The 23,484-nt window shown below is 44.0% G+C and overlaps 1 protein-coding gene across 4 annotated transcripts; it reads right to left on the reverse strand.

Moving 5' to 3' along the window:
• Window positions 1–36: 36 nt before the first annotated feature.
• On the reverse strand, window positions 37–11,969 carry ostn (osteocrin). Of its 4 annotated transcripts, XM_082502935.1 has the most exons (6): window positions 11,874–11,969; window positions 5,711–5,967; window positions 2,804–2,902; window positions 1,658–1,890; window positions 1,435–1,579; window positions 37–1,361 (listed from the first exon to the last, which is right to left on the reverse strand). In XM_082502935.1, exons 3-5 carry the CDS (start codon window positions 2,900–2,902, stop codon window positions 1,492–1,494), a joined length of 420 nt encoding a protein of 139 aa, XP_082359061.1. In that variant the 5' UTR covers window positions 5,711–5,967; window positions 11,874–11,969; the 3' UTR covers window positions 37–1,361; window positions 1,435–1,491. The 4 variants fall into 4 exon arrangements, with proteins under 4 accessions (XP_082359061.1, XP_082359063.1, XP_082359060.1 ...); XM_082502937.1 differs by having other exon boundaries at window positions 1,658–1,887; window positions 5,711–11,969; XM_082502934.1 differs by having other exon boundaries at window positions 5,711–11,969.
• Between the last annotated feature and the right edge of the window lie 11,515 nt (window positions 11,970–23,484).

Below are 23,484 nucleotides of genomic sequence, written 5' to 3' on the forward strand. Positions count from 1 at the left end.
AGTCACACTCAGAACTTCATTGTCATTTTCTTTTTATTAAGCACAGTTAAACTCGGGCAGGAAGAAGCACATCAGAACAGAATCAGTGAGCAGGACGGTTTCCACTGCAGCGCCACTCGGACGCTTAAACCTGTTTTTGGACTATTATTTTATTTTTTTCTCATTTCAAGTTTACAAACTTTAGATGTGTTACCGTCATAGATGGTATAAAACATGGACATAGTTTCCTGGTGAGGAAAATAAAGCTAATCCAGGAGAGTTAAACCTGCATTCTATCAAAAAGCCACCAGGTGGCGACTGCTGCAGTTGCAAAAAGACTTCCAGTGCTGTAGAAGCTTGACCTCTGTAAACACTTTGCTGCTGATGGACTCAGTCACTCATCTTGGGTCATATTGAACAGGAAGTCTGCTTTGCGACTAAGGTGTTGATGATGAAAATGCTAATCTCATGACTTTGAGATGACGTAACAGTAGCTTTGTCCACTGTTTACGGTCGCAGTAGAAATGTGCCGTTGCTGTGGAAACAGTCCTGCGGCACAACTCCGAGACAAATGTGCGAGGACGAAACTCGATTGGTGTTGGACGATTGCGAGGGCAGTCGAGGCAACAACGCCTCCAGTCAGGGTCCCAACAGCAGGAGGAGCCGGCGATGGTGCATTCAGGTGACACTCGGAAAACTGCAGCATTATTGTTTCCTAACACTAATCCTAATGAGGTTAAAATGTTCAAACTCTAACCTTTAATTTTTTTAATTATATATTAAATGCAAAGAATCAAAAAGATGAAAAAATTTATAAATGAAAAAACTCAAAACATCCAAATTATTCTTATTATAGTCGAAGTTGCTCGATTCTGATGATTTGATCTTTCTGAGATCAGGCTCTGATTTTATCCAAATACAAATTTTGAAGTTGTAACATATTTATTTCTTAATAAATCTGAAATCAAAGCTTCTCATTGGTGGAAACTAATAAGTATATTTAATCTCACACGTCAGGATATTTGTTGGTGCTGCTAATTCGAGATTTGCTCACATTACAGATTTCACCTTGATTAAATTCAGTATTTTAAAAAAGTTTTATTTACCTGTAAGTTTTACAGGTAAATAAAATGCTTGTTAAAACGAGTTGCCATGGAAGCAAATCGCAGGTGTTGTTGAAATCACTTCCTCTCTATGTGTGCCGACTTTACGGAGCTGCATTTGAACGCACCATCATTGAACAGTCATGCTTTGTGTTGGGCTGTCCAGGTGAAGTGAGGGTGTCAGGTTTGCTGTCCAGGTGAAGTGAGGGTGTCAGGTGGGCGTGTCCAGGTGAAGTGAGGGTGGGCGTGGTTCAGCAGGTGATTGGCGGTTTCATGCATCTGTAGAGATAAATGACCATTTTAGTGTTTTTACTGATACTTTTATGAAAATGAGTCACATGCAGTTCTGCACCTGTCCAGTGAGAGCGCTGTGGAGAGAGGGTGGGCTTTCAGACGGAGGGGATGTGGCCTACCCTCTGCCGTTTGGCAGACGACCCATCCCGATTCTGTCAATGGGCGGTGGATTGAGTCGTCGCCGTGGCGACTCCACCACCTTACTGCAGACAGAAGAACATGGAGGCGTTAGACTCATCCCTGCGTCTCAGGTGTTCTCAGGTATTCTCACAGGTGACTACCTCTGCTTGTCTGACCCTTGCTGCTTCGTTTCCATGGAGCTGATGGACAGGCGGTCCAGCGGGACGTTGTTGATGGGAAAGCTCCTCTTCCTCTTTGGCTCCATGACATCATTTTCCATCCTCATCAGGTGATCCGATTGGAGCAGTTTTGCTGTCAGCTCCTCCCCCACCTTCACACCTACAGGGCGGGACTGAGGGGCTGCATGAAATCTCAAAATGGGCTGGTCTACCTGCTGGATCAGATAAAGGCGTAACAAGTTTATCTACTGAAAATGAGGAGAGTATGAGAGGATGTGTGAAATTACCCGGGATAAGGCTTAGAGCTGAAGGTTTTGTACATGATATCCAAGGAAAGGAGTGTGAGTCTGATCCAGTGCTTCCTGTCCAGTTTTAAGGACTTCCTGTCCTTTAACACGTGAACCCGTATGCCTCCTGATTACTGGGAACTTTGGTCTGCTGATAAAAACGTAAATCAAGGGGATGCTGTGAAAAGCCTCCGACGCCGCCTCCATCTTTATTTTCAATGAGGGAGTCTCCGTATGGAAAACACTGAACTGTGTTTTTGTATGTTACGCCTCCACACTGAAGCCTGTCTCTCACGCCACGGCCCCGGCAGCGAGCGGTGTCTCACTTCCTGTCCGCCTGCTGCCTCAGATGACTCCGACAGATCTCGTGTCATCCAGACTAAACAGAAAAACGTTTCGGCTTTCCCTCCCCGCCGCCTCACGCCATCTGATATCAGCACCGAGCCCTCGAGGGAGGAGCTGCTTGTTTTGGCTCTCGTGATGGTGTGACGGGATCCTGCCTAATAAAAGTACTTATAAAGTTTACCTGAAGTACATGATGTAAAAGTACTTCCTCACAGGTTACATTAAAGCGCACAGAATGGAAGTATTTGAAAGAAAGTAAATGTCCTTTTCCCACTGGTGAAACACGAACGTCTGGTCCTCACAAAGATAGAAAGACATGCACGCGTGTGAGTGGATCAGTGCGAACTATGAACTGTGATGACGTTTATGCATTACGGGGACATTAGAGCACTGTGAGGACTTTTTGTACAGGGCTGCTGAAAATGGGTTTTAGGAGTCAAATGAGAGGGCTTGTGTGTGTGTGTGTGTGTGTGTGTGTGTGTGTGCGCACACTGACCCGAGCAGGTTGCGGTTGGACTCTGAGGCCGTCGACGCTGCAGCTGAGCAGAGTGAAGGACAGGAGGCCGGGGAGCAGCAAACAGAAGCAGAACTGCATCTGAAACGATCAGTCAGGTAAACGTAATGCTTCAATGAACTGGCATAAAGGACCTCAAAAACACAGAGTAATTACATTACTATCTAACTTACAGTTTTACCTTTTCTCTTCTGCATAAGCATGTAATGAGTGGCTAAGCAACTTATGGCAGCTCCTGATAAACATGGCATTTACGATAAGTTTCAGTCCGGTTTTCGTCGATTTCACTCCACGGAGACAGCTCTTCTTAGGGTCTCAAGCGATATCTTGATGAATAATGATGCAGGAAAGTGCTCTGTTCTACTCATGTTGGACCTCACATCAGCTTTCGACACAGCTGACCATCACATCCTCATTGAAAGGCTGAAAAATTGGGTTGGTGTATCTGGAACTGCCTTGGAGTGGTTCTCCTCTTATCTCCATCCATCTTCTGTATAGTTTTCATATTTATATCCTGTTCATATCCTGTACATAGCTTGTACTCACTACAACCTGTACATACTTATAGTTATAGAATATTCACAACATACTTCATACCGTGTACATTATAACATACCATAATAGACCCATTTCTGTAATATACTCACATATCTATACTATTGCTAATATATATTGTAATATATCTATATCACTAAAGCACTTCTGGATGGATGCAAACTGCATTTCGTTGCCCTGTACCTGTGCATGTGCAATGACAATAAAGTTGAATTCTATTCTATTCTATTCTATCACCGATCCTTTTCTGTGGCGGTCTCCGATTTTAGGTCATCCTCTACCTCCCTTACTTATGGTGTCCCTCAAGGGTCAGTTTTGGGGCCTTTATTGTTTTTAATATATCTTCTCCCCCTCCGGCATATAATGGGCTCTTCTGAGGAAATTTCTTATCACTGTTATGCTGATGATATTCAGTTGTATGTTTCTTTTAAGCCCCAGGATTTATCTAAGCTTCAGCGTCTGAATGATTGCTTAGATTTGATCAAACGTTGGATGGCTGCAAATTTCCTCCAACTCAACGTGGGGAAAACCGAAGTCCTCGTATGCGCCCCTGATAGGTTTCTATCGCAGATAGTGAAAGTCCTTGGTCCTCTCTCACTTTATGTTAAATCCTCTATCAGGAATTTAGGTGTTGAAATCTCTGGTTCGGTCTTGTTTTTATCATTTAAGAAATGTGGCTAAGCTGAGGCCGATTTTATCTCGCTCTGAACTGGAGATTGCTATACATGCATTTATGTCGTCATGCTTGGATTATTGTAATTTGCTGTTTATGTGTCTAAGCAAAGGTTCTCTGGATCGTCTGCAGGTTGTGCAAAACGCTGCAGCGAGGCTTTTGACAAAATCCTGCAAGTACTCATATGTGACACCGTTGTTATCTCAGTTACACTGGCTTCCTGTTACATTTAGAGTCAATTTTAAGATCCTGGTCTTGACCTACAGAGCTGTGCACGGACTGGCACCAGCCTACATCTTTGATCTGCTACAGCCCGATGTCCCCAGCAGGTCTTTGAGGTCATCTGATCAGGGCTTACTTGCTTTAAAAATACTAAGAGGAGGACTCAGGGTGACAGAGCTTTTGCCACTGTGGCCCCCAGACTGTGGACCTCTCCCCCAAACATTAAGAACTGTGGACTCAGTCGCTGTTTTTAAAAAGCAACTCAAAACTCACCTTTCTAAAACTGCTTTTGGTTAATTTTTTGCCTGTTTTATTTTCTCTTTTTAAATCTTTTTATGACTTGTAATCTTATGTGCAGCACTTTGTGATTCTGTCTTGAAAGGTGCTATATAAATAAAACATTTTTTATTTATTTATTTAAAACCAGCTCAGCTGCAGCGTTAACGTGATCGAAACATTCTCCTCCACATTTGAGCGTGAGTGATGTCATGGGCACATGTCCATCTTTTGTTTACAGAGTGTGGTTTTTCACAAAGACGTTAATGACGGCTCTGTGACATCAGCAGAAAGAGCTCAGTCTGACAGTTTCAGGCCCCCCAAACCGGGTCTGACCTCTCAGAGGAACCGAAGCGTCCTCACAACAATGGTTTTAAATACACACACATGAGGAGGGGGGCACTTTTAGCTCGGCTGATGGCTGTAAGTGTATTGTCCAGCAACATCGGCTAATTTTAGCATTTTCCATCCCTGCAAATAAACGCCTTTTTGACCGTCACATGCACACTCACTGACACTCCTGTACACACACTCACACACAGTGTCCCCTGCAAGCAGACACGCAGAAACAAACACTTGTTGTCGTGTTGCGTCACTCACATACATTCCTGACGATGCACAAAGGTTTGTGCACGCTCCTGTTCACACCTGCTGCTGATGCTGAGGAGCTGCAGCTCTCTCATTCATGCACGTGTGAGGACAAACACACACACACACTCTTACACTGCAAATCCTTCCATTCACAAAAATCTGCTTGCAGCCCAGCAGCAGACTGAACATCAGCATCACATTTTTTAGACTTCCTCTGAGAAGAGAGTTCTCGTTCATCTCCAGATCTTATTTTCAGTGCTAAACGCTGCTCGTGTGAAGATTTAAAGACATATTTCATTCATGTTCACCTGTCCAAGTCTCTGTTTTCTTAGCCAGAAATCATAAATGAGATCATGCACACACAAGGTTTTCAGTTTCACAGAAAGTTGGCAGAAAGAATCAAAGATGACAAAAAGAAGCAGCAAACAACTCACACACAGAAAACTGCGAGCAGAAAACTTCAACTCTGAAAGGAATTTAAATTTAAATAGAAAATGTTGGGAAGTGGCATTAATTTGCACCTGTGCACACCTGTGTCTCTCTCTCTCACACACACACATGCATGTTTGTACCTTCAGTGTGGAGCTGATCTCTGCTGCGTTGCCTCGCTCTGTTTCTGTGTCTTCTTCTGGCTTCACACATCAAGTTTTATTGCAGCTGCCTGAGAATCTCCTATCCAATCAGCAGCCTCTGCTCCAGTGGCATCACTTCCTGTTCTTCTTTTCCACCATCATGTGTGTAAGATGTCATCATTAGGTCCATTACCTGTTAATGAAAGCTCCTGGGAGCAATCACGCCTCCCTCCGTCCTCCCCGCTCTCAGTTTCCTCCTGAAGGTCAGTTTTTAAAATAAACACATTCAGACTCGTCTCTGTTCTCCAACTGCACCATCCGTGTGCTCCGATCGCACTCCACACGAGACATCAGATCTCTCCCAGAGAAACATTAAATGTCTGCAACCTGAGTGGGTCTGCAGGTTCACCGAGACAGACTTTGGAAGTGCAAGAAACAGAAAGCAAACACGAGAATGGGCCGCCAATGAAACTGTGCATAAAGTTAACCACTGCTGCAAAACAATGGCAAAAAGAGACAAAACTCCCACCAAGACACACAAAGCGAAGTCAAAAGATGTAGCAAGGCAACAACAAAATGAGCACAAAGATGCAAACAAAGAGAAAATGACAACAAACGTCAAAGACATGAATAGTTACTAAATAACAATAAAAAGTAACAACAGAGATGCAAAAATAAGAAAAAAAGATACAAATAGTTTTGAAACCAAACAATTTGTAGTTCTTTTGCATCACAAATAACAACAAAGAAACACAAAGTGATACAAAAAACAACAAAACCCAAACTTCTGTCAGACTCTTTGATGAGTAACAGAAACAAGCTGCTGCCACACTGACTGATGCAGTTATGTTTACAGTATTAATAATAAAGAGAAGCCATCTTGGACAGGAAGTGGCTGCAGAAGTAGAGCCAATCACATTCCTCTGCTGGCGTGCAGTTTCGTGACAGGAGTATCGTGTCAAAGTTAGGATGAGGTCATACGGCGACATGTTTTTCTGTCCTGCCGTGAACTCGAAGTTGATCCCCATCTTCTTTGTGTTTCTGTTGCTATGGCGACAGGGCTCTCTCCCACTTATCCTCTCGGGATCGTACGACCTCCGTTCCACCCATCCGTCCGTTCGGGATGGAGAATTTGGTCATTGAGAAAACACACCTGGGTTAATAACGGTAATGACACTCCAGCTAATATGCTAATAATAAGCCCACCATCCCCCAACCAATCACCCTTTAATTAGTCCACGGCCTTCTCTGCTCGGTGATGTCATCTTAGCACTCGTTTTTTTCTTCCTGTTGCCCTTTCAGCAGCACACACAAGTCTAAATACAGGAGCCTGTAAGTCTGCAGTGCTGTGAATAACTGAGCCCACAGAACCTGCTTAAGCACCAATAACCTGAAATAAAAGTAAAGTGTGGCTCTATGTGTCTGTTGCATTATGGTTGAGGACTTCTGGTCCACTCGTCTTCACAGTGTTGCTTCAGTTCATTGACATGTGCAGCATTTATCCATGCATAGCTCTCTGAGCTCTGCAGCGCTTTTCTTTTTCAGCCGTTCTGTTGGAGATCTGTTGCTGTGCTTGGATCATTGTCCTGTTCATGGTCAGAGCTTTAGCTGTGGGACAGACAGGCTCACACTGGTATACAGAGGAGTTCATGGTCCACTTAGGGACTGTGAGGTGCCTGAAATGTTGGTTTTGTGCTTTATGGATTTACAAAAGAGGCATTACAAAAGAGGCTCTATCTCTAACCGTGCCGTCATGAACTTTAACCTTTAACATGCTAACTGAGACCTGTATAGTACAAGATGGAGCTTTTGGGTTTGGTAGGGTGACTTTGCTGAGACCACTGGTGGGAAGATTGTGGAATTGTGTTATCACACCTAAATCCACCCGAGGTGGTTTTAATTCCTATAGAAGCAGTGAAGGTGTTCTTAGTTTTCCACAGGACTGCACAGAGTCCCATCTTCTGTGGCGGTTCTGTGAAGTCAAACCAGGTCCAATACCAAACTGGATCTGAACGAGCAGACGCTGTAACCAATTTTATTTTCTTTAAATTATTGAATGAAAAACAAATAGTCACAAAATTGTGTTATGAGCCAGTTAAAACAAAAGTTAACTATGATTTTCTAGCAATGACGTTATGGTTAGCCAAGCTAGCCGACTAACCTTAATGTTTTCTGTTTCCGTCTAAGCCTGTGAGAGATTTAGTTTCTGTCCTCATGTGCAGTTTGTCTTGGAGTCTGTGTTGTGCTGGGAGAACAGCGTCTGGTGTTTAGTGGTGTTATGGCCCTTTAACACAGGCAGTAGCATACGCTGTGCTAACTGCTAGCTTCATTGTTTGTGTGATTTTTTTATCGCCCACTAATAAGACACAACCCCTGTCTAAACTACACACTTTGCCTACCTAAATACAAGAAACTACTTTACTGTCTAAACAAACCTGGCATGCTCAAGTTTGTCTAAACATGTTTGCTACATGCCTGAAAAGGCCTTTAGCATCCAACTCTATTTCTACGCTAAAGTTAGCTTGCATTTCTTGGAGTGTTTCAAGTGTGACTCCATCACAGTGGATCTGTGTCGCAGTTATTTTACTGATTTTGTGGTGTGATGTCCGAGTGCTGGTTATTTGAATGCTCATATAACTTATTGTCGGTTGAGCTGCTGTTCTTGTACGTTACGTGGAAACAGTTAGGCGCTGTCAGCTGATTCACTTGGCTGAACAGGAATCAGGAGCGGTTAAACTAACAGGAACATTTAAAGGTGAGAAATAAGTGACGCTTCAGGTGAGTCATTGTTTGCCCTTTTTGGACCGTTCATCAGTAACGTCACCCTGGCAACAGAGACAACACAGTTACCTGCAGCAAGGGTCAGGGAGCGGGCTTGTGGAGCCAACATGGCTGACGAAACGCCTGGGCAAAGCAGCATCATGCCAAGAATTCAGTTGTCACAAATGTAATTAAAAAGGTTATTAGCAAATCAGGTCAGCTGACGTATTCAAAGCCTGACTCGCGATGGTGACGCCGCATCAAAGCTTCAGAGCCTGCAGCGGCTCTGAAGCTCTTTCGTTTGTTCACAATCAGCTGTTGAAATCTGTCCATCAAAGCAGCAGCCTGACAATGTCCACTAGAGTCCGTCCCCATACACACCCATGTAAAAAATATTTAAAATGTTCAAACTTTACAGCAGAAATTACCTGAGTAAACACACACTTATTGTGGTTTTTTTTTTTTAAATAACTCAGCCATGTGGAGTCTTAAAGGTAGAAGATGGATGCTGAACAACACAAGGACCTCCAAAAAGTTGATTCTGTTCATCTGGACGTAGCGTTTTGTGGGAGAAACGTTTTGTCACTCATCCAAGTGACTTCTTCAGTCTCAGCTGACCGTAGGTTTCAATCTCATAAACAGAACATTTGCATAATGACTGAAACCAGCCCACTGGAGGAACAATGGGCTGGGAGGTCAGTTCCTTAATCTTAATTATGCAAATTCTCATGACCATTGATCAACAACCACTGACCAAAACCATCAAAGCCCACAACAACGTTTCTTACACTCAATTACTGCTTTGTATGAGTAGCTTTGTATGATTCACAAATCAAAATAATCATTACTTTATAGAATCATATACCAGTCCTCTCAGTTCATCCTCTGTCTCAAATGAGCAGTTTTAGCTCGTCTTTAAGGTAATGCTCTTCTGATTGGATGCCCCTCATAAACTAAAAGCTTGGTGGGTGGAGCTTCAGTGCCCACCGGCCATATTAGGGATGTGACCTCTATATGACATCAGCGATAAACTGACTGTTTACAGCCGTCTGAGCTCTTTATTAGAAACTTTGGCCATGTGGAACATGAGCAGGAGATGTTTATAACAGGAAACAAGGAGAAGCAGAACAGGCCCATGGTCACATGTCTGATGAACCTTTGCAGGTTTAAGTGTTTCGACTGCTGATGTGGTGGTGTAGCTAAGAGCAGCTCCTGGATTGGTAAACTCCTGTGATGAGAGTTTTGTGTGTCTTTGTTTTGGTGTCTGACTACCTTCAGACCTCCCGATAACCTTCAGAGCAGATCCACACAGAGCCGCGGCTCAGCTTTCACTGTGAGAGCTGACTGAGTAAACAGTGAGATCCAGGAAAGCCGGAGGCGTGAGACCGAGGACGGCAGGGAATATCCAGGGGGAATCCTACCGGCTTGATTTGGCCCAGAGAAGCTTCACTCACAAGATCTGAGTCATCCGATCCATGAATCATCAGCTGGAGCTTTACGCCGTTACCGCAGAGTCAGCAGGACGGCGGACCGACGGGACAGAAAATCCTGCAGGGAGACAAATGAGCAACACTTTCTTTTCCGCTCCGAGAACTCTAATCTCCTTTAAGGGGACAGTTGGCGAAGCACAGACTCAGCTCTGCTTTTTTATGGAGGGAAGTGAGAGCAGCCACCGGTGCCTGAATAACAGCTGAAGGTTGCAGGATATTTACCAAGCTTGGGCTAAAGACGGGAGGACTCGGCACAGAGCTGGGAAACACAAAAGTTCAAGTACAAAAACAAGTCTAAGTTTCAAAAGCTGAAGAGCTCAGCAGACGTGTCTCAAACAGCAGTCCAAAAACAAAACAGTGCTTAGCCAGTGAACAAACCCGGATAATCTTAAAATGAGCAAAATTCACAAAATGAATAGAACAGAAGGCCTTTGTTAATGTACAGGTGAACGATGCACTGTGAAGCATCTCTCGGAGCGGTGCAGACATCATGAATCCATATGAATGGAAATAAGAGTTAACATGAGTTAAAATACACGCACATGTATCTCGTAGTCTCTAGTAGTACTGCAGTGTTTAGAGTTTGGACCAAAGTTTTTCTGTCGTCTGAAGGTTTCGGTACGAGAGCTCTCAGAGAGACTTTCCTGTGTTCGCAGAGCGAGGGTCGTTTTTATACAGCAAGCCTGTTTAACCAGATGAGTCGCCCCCTGCTGGCTGTTAAAAGAAGGCACCTTTGTGTTAGCTTCACTTTGGCATCTTTTATACTGTCTCTGTTTGCAAAGAAGAAAACATTGTTCACATTATTGCAATAAAGAAGTTACAGGCACCTCTGAATAACTGAGTCCAGTCTTGATTGAAAGGAAGTTTCAAAATAAAAGTCACGCTGATGTTGAAGCAAGGGACAACGCAGGCGTGTCAAAAGCTGCAGTTCCTCTAATGTCCACTTGAGGCTCCGGCAGTGAGTCTGTCCTCATTAAAACTTTACAGCAGGAATAATCACGTTTACGGCCTGGTACAAAAACAGCCACGGTCTCGCTGTGTATTAAGTTTGATAACTAGGGGGCGTGGCTATGTCCACCTTTAATGATCAAGTGAGCAGTGAGTTATTTTTATACAGCTGGACTTCTTTTTGAAGCACAGAAGCCATGAAAATAAAGTAAAAAAATAAAGTAAAGCGCACAGTAGCAGCTGCGGCGATGTTAACCTCCACTCGTGAGAAAAAACTTAAAATAAACACGAGGCCGGTGGGGAAGTTTGTCTGAGGCCAGGCAAGCCGAGAATCTGATCCGCTGACAGAGGTTTGTTGCTGTTTGACGGACGACAGGTCTCAGGTTTGATTCCTGCTAACGACCGTGCATGTCTCCTCGGACGGCCCTTTGTTACCTGATGCGGCCAACAGACGGAAACAAACACAGTGACGTCTCAGCAGACAGAGGAGCGCTTGTTTTGTGCGTCTGTGGCAACGACAGCTGCAGGGACGAGCTGGTGGAAAAGAACAAATTAATTTAACACACAGCCGGTGGGCGGGTGTGGTGGGGTGGGGGTGGTGTTCCCAGTTTCCAGTATCTCTGACCTGCTGGAGCTCCCTCACACTCCCGTTGAAAGTGTTCCAGTCATGACTTTGCGGTTGTGACCTGGACTCGACCCGTCCCACACAGCAGACCTGCGAAAGCCATCAGCTGCTCTCGGTCTCACCGACAGCAACACGGCTGCGACTAAAGGGACGAAACCACCAAGCGGATGGTTACAGCTCCCCACAGAGCCCACACATAAACTCTCTCTTATTTACACAGTGTTCACGCTTCCTTACGGCCTTAATGACAACTCACTAATAATTCTGACTATGATTAATGTGCCTGAAAGACAACATCGGCTCATATATCAGAATATCGGCTCTGATCCTTCGGACTCACCAAGCTGTTGGTGTTTAACTTTAAATCTTTAATTTAATTTGTGTCCCGTTTATTATTTTAGGTTTTGATCTTCCTGTTCAGCTCCAACTCGCCGGACCACCACGCTCCCAAGGCATGCTGGGAAAGCAGCAGAGGTCTGTTTTCTTTGTGCTGATTGGCTGGCTGCTTGCCTTTGTTTTTATACCGACTAATGAGCCAATCACACGGCTCACTGACACACGTGGGGTGATAAGCGTGATGAGAAGCAGCTGGTGAAGAAGCAGTACCTCAAGTGTGTGCCTGTCCTCCAGGTGGCGCCAGAGGAGGCGCTCGGGGTCGTTCATCGTGTCCTTCAGGACTGAAGAAGATGCTGTGAATTACTTTTATTGTCATCTGTCGTTTATCTTTGCTTTCTACATCATTGTGGAGCCCTTAGTGCACAGTGAGGATTAAATGATGTAAGATGGTTCATTTTGTGGTTGTTTTTTGTGATTTCTCAACTGTTAATTATAATTTTTTGTCTCTTTGTGATGTTTTTGGTTCTTTTATGTCTCTGTGGGATTTGATTGGCTGATGCTGCATCAGTTTGTTTTCATTTTCTGCCCTTTGGACCATTTTCTATGTGTTTGCAGATATTTTAAACCACTTTGTGGCGATTTTGATGCTGCTTTTGGTTGTTTTGTGTGTTTGTTTGTGTTTGTGGGTATTTTGTGTCAGTTTGTGCACACTGAAGCTGACATTCTGACTCTGTGCGTGTTTCCAACCCGGCAGAGGCTGAGGTGAAACAAAAACTGTGGTCAGTCAGAAGGAGGAAACACTTTAGTGTAAAAGGCTCCTCCAGTGTTAACCCGTCACCCCACAGCTGTAGTTCCTCCTGTGGCCACAAGGTGGAGGTATATTAAAGCAGCTTTTATGTCTCTCGGTTGTTTCATAGCATCTTCTGTCTTTTTTCTCTAATTTTATATTATTTGACGTCATTTTGGCGCTTTTGCTTCTGCTTTTGTCACTTCTGGTCATCCTTTAAAGTTTTGTGATTTCACATCATTTTACGGTCTTTTCGTGTGTGTAATTACATCTGTTTTTGGACAGTTTTTGGAGGTAATTTCACGTGACTTTGTGTCCATTTCACTTTTGTCTTGGGGAATTTCATCGCTCTTTGAGGTCATTTTGTTATTTTGTGTCCACATGTTGCATCTTTTTGGCCAACTGTTTGTCATCTCACATCATGTTCTGACCTGAAGTGACATTTATGACATTTACAATAAAGGACCTTTATGTATTTATTGTTGTGCAATTTTACATCAGTTTGTGGCTTTTGATTTCTTTTTGTTTGTTCTGATCGTGATTTTGTTGTTTTTTCATCACATTTTAATAACTGCATTGAAAGTTTTGACATGCTTTTGTAATTTTACATCCTTTGTGCACATTGTTATGTTTGGTTTGTGTTGTTTTTGTCAAGGTTTTTTGTTTAATTGTTGTGTTAATTAAAAAAACAAAAGATCCCTGAAGAAGAAACATAGATGTAAAAACTTTCTGGTTTGTGTTGAATGAAACTTTGATGCTCAGTGTGAGCTGAATCCCTGCAGTGTGTCTCAGGTGCAGACCCTCGCTGTCTCCAGGTGAGTGTGCTGTACTTCTGTCTCTCGGTGTCTTCGCCGTCTGCTCTGATTATGAAGCTGCTAAAATCTTGTTTTTTTTTTATCTGAAGTTCACTGAGTTTGTGTTTTTTACATAAAATGATTCTTTGAAGCACAAAAGCTTTGATTTGATTAACTTGGGTTCACTGACCCTTTAAGTGATGCAACTTTTTGAGTCTCTCTTTGAACCCTAATTGGCTGCTGCAGAGTGAAGGAGGTAAACAACAAGTAAACAGTGTGTGTGTGTGTGTGTGTGTGTGTGTGTGTGTGTGTGTGTGTGTGTTTTATTGGCAGGTACCTGAGGACCTGATTGATGCCAGCGGCCCCCCGCGACAGCAAAACTGTGGCAGCAGCGCTCTGATTGGTGGGCTCTTCCCTGGTCTGTGCGTGCTCATTGGGGACGCTCTGGCCTGTGTCCATCGCTACAGTGTGAACACACACACTCACACACACAGACACACACACACACACACACACACACACACACACACATATCTGTCTGCCCTTCTGAGGACCGACACTGAAGGCTGATGAACTCCTAACAAATATTTACACAAATCTCTGATTTTTAAACCAGTTTTAAAAATGTTTCAAAGAAAAACTTCTTTCTAAATGTTCTTCTAAATATATGTTTTGAGTAATGCTTTCAAAACCTTCCTTCCTTCGTTTCCTTGTTTCTTTTTGTCTTTTTCTTTCCTTCCTTCCTTCCATCCTTTCTCTGCTCCTTCGTCCCTTGAGTCCTGTCTTCTTTTTGTAAATGACACTCTGTGAGGTGGGGAAGCTGTTTTATGGTGACTCTGTCGTGACTGCAGGTTTCAGACGTTTGCTCTACATTTCCGACCAGGAAGTTTCATCCATCTTTTATATACAGTCTGTGATGATGACATCATCCTCCTTGTGGCGTTCGTAGATGTCGTTCAGTCGCTGCTCCATTTTTAAAGTCTGCACGTTTGTGTTCTTTGAACGCTGCAGCCACGCGTCCTCTCACACCAGCTGTTACGTATCACCAAACTCCACCCACCTCCAGTGTTAGACACACAGTGGAGTAACACATTAAACGTTGTTGTGCATTCTCTGAATAGCTCGATTTTCTTTCTTTCGCTGCTACTACTACTACGGTTGCCATGAGGACCGGCGTTGTTGGCTCGCCGGTTGCCCCTTCAGGCTTGGCTGCTGTTCAGACACTCAGTGTTTGGTTTAGAGACACAACAGCCACCGGCAGCCCCGCTCTCGGCCCTTTCTGCTCATGTTTGGGTGCTTTTGTGGTGGCGGTGGCTACACTCGTCTTTCAGAGGAGTGTTTGTGTTTAAAAGAAGGTTTTCAGGTTTACAAACCTCCTGTCACATTTTTAAGCCCAGCAGTTTGTCCTTAGGTGACACCAGAGATCGGAGGCTTCGCACTCTGACGGATGGACGAAGGAGATCAAATAAGTTTGAAGAAACACAACGACAGCATGAATTCTGGTTCTCAGTCCAAAACTACTCGGGCATCAAATTATTTAAAGGATTTTCTTTATTTTTAATGTGAAGAAGAAAAACAAAGACTTCAAAACTGACCGAAACATCTACATCCTCATAGCAGGGTGAGGACGGCGTCACTGCTTCCCCGTTAACCTCGAGCTGGTCTCAGCTCACCTGTTCAGGGTTAGGAGAGTGAAAACACCTCACTGTGTCAGTGTCTTCTTTGGTTTTCAGTATTTACTGCTGTGCTGTCATGTCTGTCAATTTTAAATCTGAACTAAGATTCCAACAGGAAACTTGTGGAAGATGAATCCTGGTGAATCCTGTCTTCATAAACTGGTGTTTGCAAACTTTAAGGCCTTCGTGAACTCGATGTGTGCTGCAGACGTTAACAACCTGAGACACTCGGAGCTGTTTTGGGGACATTAGCCGCTGTGTTAAATCGAGCCGTATTAGCACAGAGCTCTAATATGGAAGTAATGAAAAGCTGCGTGCTCAGATTTTAGATGTAGAGGCGTTAGTTTGCTGGATTCCTGTTGGGATTAAACCAGATTAGTTTGGGGAGTGGAACGAACAACAGACCGACAGCAGTCCGTGAGTCCGACCTGCTGCTGTTTGACTGAAATATCAAAAACCTTCAGCTTTTATGGGCTGATGACGGTTTTACTGAGGAAAACTGCACCGAATGCTTCACGACGTTCTCTTTTTGTTTGTATCATTTTGTGTCTCAGTATTATATTTATGTATAAAGGAACAGTTTGCAAAAACAGTTTCCACCTCTGTCGGTGTGTTTGGGGAACTCATGCTTCTGAGGAAATACGTGGATTGAAGATACGGCTCCACGAGGAGGCATATTTGGTGGTCCAGTGGTTTATTACTATCTCCGCTGCTTTGGTAACTGGAACATCATAGGGACCGTTAGCATAGATCGTGACAGTTTATGATTTATGAAACTGAACACTGTTAATGTTATCAATGTTAGCACTGATTAGTAGGTTTACAATGGAAGACACGTAGACAAATGATCAGTTTCAAACATGTCAGTTGTTAACATTACATCAGCTGTAGTTGCTTCTTATATAAACGTTTAATCACCCTGCTGTGTATCGTCATGAGAGGATTGGCCGTGTGGATGCTGCATGTGGCTTGGAGCAAAAAAAACATGCACAAAACGGCACAGTTTAAATGTTAAAGGTTGCGTTTGCAGCTTTGGTCACTGTTTTAACTGTAATTTAAAGTAAAGCTGAGATATTTGACTTGAAAAGATAGAAAACGGTGTACATTGCAAGTCTAAACTAAAAAGCTTCCATTGGCCACGATGAGGAAACGTACTGTAGATGTGCAAAAGTCTGCACTGACTAACATCCAGCCATGAAATGGGTGTAAATTCTTGGGTTCTCCAATAGTGTAGAAAAGAGCATCTTCTTCCTGTATTTAGTTTGTTGCTCTCCAACACATCCAGCCAATCAGTGGACGGAACATTCTCACGTGGTTTGCAGTTTGGCTTTTTGATTGGCTTGGAGTTCACCTGGATTTTCCTCTGTGTGAACAGAACCCAAACTACGAGACAAAGCTACGTTTAGAATAGAATAGAATAGAATCGCAGTTTATTGTGATTGTCATGTACATCGAAATGATGGGTGCTCCACACCAACTGTGCAGGAATAAATGACAAACAGGAGCACTTAGCACTTAGTTCCTCCTACACCGGGCGGCGCATCGGGCAGCTAGTGATCTCCATCGATGTCAGTCAGCAGCGACTGCTTCAGCTTCGTCCCAGACAATGTCGACAGTTCTCAGATCGTCCATGAATGTTCGACGCCATGTGGTAGCAAATTCTCAGGATTCGCCGCAGGCCACGTTGTTGAAGCACGTTCAGGTGTTGAATAATTGCACTTGTTGAGCGCCAGGTTTCACTAGCGTAAAATGCAGTAGCGAAGACGATAGAGTTCAGTAGTCTGATCTTGACCCTAACATTCAGGGTTAGGTTGGAGACGTCGCAGGACACCAACTGCCTTCCCTACTCTGGCGTCGACATCCCGATCAGAGACCCCGTCATTTGAGATGATGCTGCCAAGATATGTAAAATTCTCCACCTCTTCAGCACGTTGCTGGTTGGTTGTTGGGACCGGCTCTGCCATTGCCGGTCCCAAGCCCGGATGAGAAAGGAGGAGGGTTGAGCGTGGGGCTAGCAACCCCACCCTGTAAAAACTCCAACTGCTACGGAAACAGCAAGTGACAAACAGGAGAAATATGTATAATTAGGAGGAACATATAAAAACTATACAAACTCATCAACTGATTTGGGCGGGGTGATTCGATTAGCAGATTAGTCGACCAAACCCTGTTTGAGTGTGAGGCATGATTTCCAAACCTGCTGCTATGGGTTGCACATAGCTCAGTAGCCTAACTCTAACTCTTAGAAGGAATTTTTCAATATGAATAATTTCACTGGAAATATTCAATTCAGTAAGTTTCTAAATAACAGTGGCATCATTTAACCATCTATTAACCTCTTCATTTCAAAGATTTACTAAATATAATGTAACAACTTGAAAATTTGAATTCATTTTTTCAAAGTGAGGAAGTTAAACTGTTGAAACTAAAATCTGAAATTTCTCAGAACAGTTTGAGCTTTTTTTGCTTTTCTGTCTCCACTAAACGGAGACACATTTGAATGGTTCTGTGATCGTCTCCAGTGTTTAGAGAACAAACAGCATCGTGTTACAGCGATTCAGTTACACCACCTGAAACTGACTGACAACATACAGGTTTGCCTCACTTACAGGAGGATCAAATCTCCCCTCCTTTCAGCAACAGGAAGAACGCTTTGTACAAACGTTTAACACGCTTCAGTAGTGGCACACTTTCATTCACACACTCAAACACTTGCTGACCTCTTCTAATCAGCTCGCTCATACAGACGGCCAATCAGAGGGACTGCTGGTGCTGATGTCACCAGGTGTGTTGGTATATTGTTCTGAATGAGGGATCGGCACGCTGCCTGGGTGACACCTGACTCCTCTGTGCTGTTAGTGGTGTTTGGAACAAAAGCTGTCATTTTGACCTGTTTTTATTGCAGGTTGTTGAAATAAATGTGAAAAAACATCATCAAAGATAAATCGCAGATGGTCAAGACAAACATTACTGCGGGGTGATGTGCTGTCATGGCTCTTTATTCTTCTGAAACATAAATATGCTCTTATAGAAGATGATATCATCACTGAAAGTATGCTTTGTGTAGGAACCCTCACTTTCTATCTTTAGATGATTGATTTGATTGAAGGAAATTCTTTATTTTTCAACAAACCTTTAAGGAAGAGAATATGAGATGTTTTACCTCGAGCTGGTGCACAGGAATAACGTGAAGTAGAGTCATTCTGCATTGTGGGTCTGCTTAAACAGAAAGCAGACCCACAATGCAGAATCAGAGGTTGGAGTTAATAAACATAAACTAACCTTGATGACCCCTTTTTTTACCTCGGTGTACACACACACACACACACACACACACACACACACACACACACACACACACACACACACACACACACACACACACACAGGTAATTGGAAAAATGGAAACATCAGGGAACACAGCTGGAACTAAAAAATGTAAAGATTTTAAATGAGGTATTAAATAAGATCAGATCTGGTGAAAACCTTCATATATACAAAGATCATCAGCATAAACAGATTTTGAATGTATTATAGTGAAACATGGAACCACCATGACCTCCACCTGCATCCTCCTGCTTCAATCAATCCTTTAAAGCACAGGTGTTGAACTCCAGGCCTCGAGGTCCGGTGTCCTGCAGGGTTTAGATGTGTCCTTGATCCATCACAGCTGATTTAAACGGCTAAATGACCTCCTCAACATGTCCTGAAGTTCTCCAGAGGCCTGGAAATGAGCTGATCATGTGATTCAGGTGTGCTGACCCACGGTGAGATCTAAAACCTGCAGGAAGCCTGGAGTTGGACACCCCTGCTTTAAAGGATGCAAACTTAATTTAGTTTAAAAACCCTGTTTCAAAAACGCTGCGCTGAATGTGAACAAAACTGCAACTTTACTTACAATAGAACATGAAAACATATCAGAAGCCTTTCAGACATTCAAACATTTTTGCTGCCCTTGAATTCAAAATGAGAGCACATTTTCCAAAAAACTGTAAAATGTCTTGATTTAAACGTGATATATTTTCTGTCGTATTGTGAAATATTGGTTTATCAAGTTTACAGCGTGCATTCTTTTTCTGTGTTTTAGACAGCCTTCCAAATTTGTTGAATTTGACTTGCACAGCTCAAAAGCACTTTATGGATTAAGATAAACATCTGAAAGGTATGACATGATGCCTTCTGCTGTTCTGCAGAGACTACAGGCTGAATGTGTCCCTTAAACAAGTTGTGCTGTGTCCAGACCTGTGAGCGTCACTGAGGTTATTGATTGGTTGACTCCATTACTAACATAATAAGCGAACTTGTGTTAGAGAGGCATCGAAGCACGTGAAGCAGAGACGTCTCAACCGTTTAGATTTGAGCTGTTTCAGGTGATGTTACCGTCTATTCGCACACAAAGTGATTTTCATGTGTTAAAGACATTTGATTGCCAACCTGTCAGAGTGATAAACTGATGTAATATGAGAACATGTTGCTTTCATGCAGGAGGTGAAGCAGCTGGTTGGTCCGCCTCAGAGATCAGAACCATGGGCGATCGAGGTTAGACGCCTGGAGGTGTTTCTCTCTCTCACAGGGCTTTAATTGGCCCTGAGCTGCCAGCAGGGCGCCATTGTGCACGTAAAAGAAGCTTAGCAGCACGAGGCCGGCGGCCAGCGACACACACACATACAGAGCTGTGTGTGTGTGTGATGGCCGGGTGTGATGTGTGTGTGTGTGTGTGATATCATGTATGCATGAATGTGTGTGTGTAACGAGGATATTACATGTCCTGTGTGTCCATGTTTGTGTTTTGAGGGGGGTAGTTAATGTGTGTGTGTGTCTTCAGCTTATCTCCACAGGAGACACTCAGGTTTAACCAGGCAGGTTAACACACACACACACACACACACACACACACACACACACACAGATTGATTTCTTTCCTCTCATGCAGCCATAAACGTGACCTCGAGCAGCGCGTTGGCCGTATTTCGTCCTGCGTTGGACGACACTCTCGTCTTTTTGCATCGCTCTTGTTCTTTCGAGCGGACTCGAGTCTCTGACACTCTTCAGTGGTCATTCACGGCCTCTGCAGCTCGCTATCAGTGCTGTTCACGTGCAGCTCATCTTTAAGTTTACAGCTCGTGGTCAGTTTGGACCTTATAAAAACTGCACTTGGGATTCTCCCTAACCCTCGTTCCAGAACAGCTGCAGTTCTTCTTGGACTTGGACTCAGTGTGACTGTTGCATGGAGGTTTTCAGGCTTTCATGCCTCCTGCAGCTCGTGCTCAGACATTCTCATTCCTGTGTGGTGTACAGCACAGACTCTGTGGTTTACGGGGACGTATGAGGGTCTGTGGTTGACGAGTGAAGGTTGTTATTGGTGTGGGAGTGTTGAAATGTGGTTTACGGTTCATGTGGTCATGTCGATGGTTACCGTCTTGGGTGGGTTCACCGGCTTCTCCTGGATCCAGTTAAAACTTTTCTGAGTGAAGCAGCAGATTGTTTAATCACAGCGAGGTCAGATTCGGGTGCACCTGAGGTGGAGGTGGCGTCCAGCAGAGAACAGGCTGCTGGCAGTCAGGCAGCCGCCGCTGTTGTCCAACAAATCCTGCCGCCCGGCCCACTGTTATTAGGATCCCAGCAGGGAGGAGGAGTAAGGAGGAGGGTGGGTGGGATTTAACATCTGTCCCACTGAACCTGTGTGAGACCACCAGGTAGCCCACCTGTAGCCCTCCATACTGCCCTGCAGAGGGGTAATTATCAGCTAACTGCTGCCGCCACCGGAGACAGGTTGAAGGTGTTAAAAGCAGCAGACATTAAAACACGTGAGCTTTTCTTCACAGCCACACGTACACAAACACACACATCCTTCGTTCCTATGACTCTGAATACAGCCGACGTGAATCTGTCTAAAATCACATAAGTGTAAAATATTCAGTGTTTGCAGACGTCATCGTGACTCATGAATTATTTTATGTATTTCACTTTGTGTCTCTTCTTTTTTCCTCTTTGTAATTTTTTGAGTTTTTATGTTTTTGTTTTACATTTGTAGTTTTTTAGTTTTTTGTGCACCTTTGTTGTTGTCGAGTTGTGTATTTTTTTAAATTCAAACGCTCCGGTGTTCCAGGACTGAAGCTGAAGATCAGGTGCTGATGAAGAGGTTAACATGCATATTGTTAAAACACAAACAGCACTTGTTGCCTGGACCCTCACTGCTCTCATTAAAGACTCAAATAAATTTACACTGAACTGATGATGAAGCCGCACAGGAACCCATGTCAGAGTTTCAGTGCCTGGCTCAAAGACACTTCAGCAGACACCAAACTAAACCAGCTGGCTTCGGTGGGTCAGTAATCCTCCGACCTGCTGCCTGTCGGACGCGTGCTGGTGAGCTACGGCAGCCCGGAGGCTCCATGTAATTGGCAGAGGGCGTCCTGATCCAGCGGCTGTGAATGAGAGCTCAGCACGAAGGCCGGCTGCAACGGAGACACTTCAAAGAGGAGCTGAGAGGGCGACCTGCTGACCCACACTCCCAAACACACACACACACACACACACACACACACACACACACACACACACGCACACACACACACACACACACACACCGACACACACTCACACACCGACACACACACAGCGCTGCTGACTTTAACGAACCTCTGACTTTTCCTCTGGTGCTACCACAAGGTGGATGTTTGAAGTTTCCATAGAAACCGTTGAACCACAGTTGTGATGAGCTCTCATCAGTGCGGAGGTCATCACAGAAAGATGCGATGCCACGATGTGTCATGATTATTAAAAATACAACGTTGATATTAATAAAGAGCAACTAAAGGAGCAAACACGAAGACTACAAACTAACCATCAACCCTGAGCTCGCGCAGACAATAAAAGATCATCTGATCCTCAGAAGGTCTTAAAATTACGTAACCCAAACCTCCGCTGAACTACAACACACGACATATTACACCCTGTAATTATTCATTCAGCAAGAGCTGAACCAAGAGTCCATCCTTACTCCATGAAGCTCAGAGGGGACACATACAACCTTTGAATTTCTTCCTCAAAAGTGGCCTAGAAGTCGAACCCACTGCCCGCTGTGCCACAGAGCCACACATGTTTGACAGCAGCAGGCTTGTACAGCGGTTGAGGGGTGAGGATTTCGGCTCCTCACAGTCACTGAGTGGACCACAAACTCCTCCGTATACCAGTGTGAGGCCATCTGTCCCACAGCTGATGACCCAAGCACAGCAGATCTGCACCAGAACGACTGAAAAAGAAAAGAATCAAAGTGCTGCAGAGCTCAGAGAGCTGTGCATGGACGAATGCCGCAAACCTCGATGAACCGAAGCAACGCTGTGAAGAGGAGTGGACCAGACTTCCTCCAGTGATGTCAGAGACCGATACAGTCAGACGCATCTCTGTTAATAAATGCTGAAATGATGGGCTGTCTTTGTTTGTATTTGAGTCGTTTCAGTGCTTGAGCTGATAGTTCCCCGGTGAGGGAAGAACATCCCAGCAGTATCTGAAGCTGTGATGGTGGATTTGGAACAGGTTTGTCACAATGTCCAACTCCTGGATCCAGATCCATTTTTTTCCAGACCCCACCTGTGATGCAACTCAATCCATAAATTTGGAGTTAATCTGACTGTCCTGTCTGTACTGGCTGCTCGTTTCACTTCAGCTTTTATTGGTTTAGTTTTGATCAGTTTCAGTGTTATTTTAAGTCATTATTATATTTTAATGATATTTTTCAGATGTCAGTAAATAAAATGACCAGAGCCTCAGCAGGTAAGCAACAATTATATAACACAACAGTTTTAGTTCTGCTTCTACTTTTTATTCTTAATTCAGTGAATAAAATGTTTGTCACGCCTAGTTTTAGTTTTAGGTTTTTCATTCATTCTGGGAAACTTTGAAATCTTAACTCTTAAGCTCCTTTAACTGCCTCCTCCATGAGTGTGCTGAACCTGCCCTCTCCTGCAGGCTCGGCATATGGCCACTGTGTTCACACTGCTGCTATTTGATGAGCAGGAGGTCTGCTGGTGGAGCTCATTAACCCCCCAGCCTCCACCCCATCTACAAGTGCTTAACCAGCCACAAAAGCTGATGGGGAAAGTCATTTTTAATGGTTTAGCGGTCTCACAGCAGGGGTGGGGGAACAGATTTGTCCCTCAGCTGGTGGTGAAGAGCTGCCTGACGCTCATCGGAAGCCTGATCTTGACTTTCAAGACCAGAGTAAACGATCTGAGCCTGAGAGCCATTGCTGCAGCCGACCTCTGACCTCTGACCCAGCAGAGAGCTCAAAGGTCGCTGCATAATCTGCTGTATTGTACTCAAATAAAAATAAATCATGTATCTCCCCGCACCTCC

Source organism: Aulonocara stuartgranti (genome assembly GCF_965226115.1).
Source record: "Aulonocara stuartgranti genome assembly, chromosome: 14".
Classification (NCBI taxonomy): Eukaryota; Metazoa; Chordata; class Actinopteri; order Cichliformes; family Cichlidae; genus Aulonocara; species Aulonocara stuartgranti.

Bases quoted from the DNA above. Each gene is read 5' to 3' on its own strand.
- ostn (XM_082502935.1), bottom strand. From the start codon at position 2,902: ATGCAGTTCTGCTTCTGTTTGCTGCTCCCCGGCCTCCTGTCCTTCACT. The intron at 1,891-2,803 runs GTCAGTGTGCGC...TATCTGATCCAG, and splicing joins TCCAACCGCAACCTGCTCGG to CAGGTAGACCAGCCCATTTT. The intron at 1,580-1,657 runs GTAGTCACCTGT...TTCTGTCTGCAG, and splicing joins CAAGGGTCAGACAAGCAGAG to TAAGGTGGTGGAGTCGCCAC.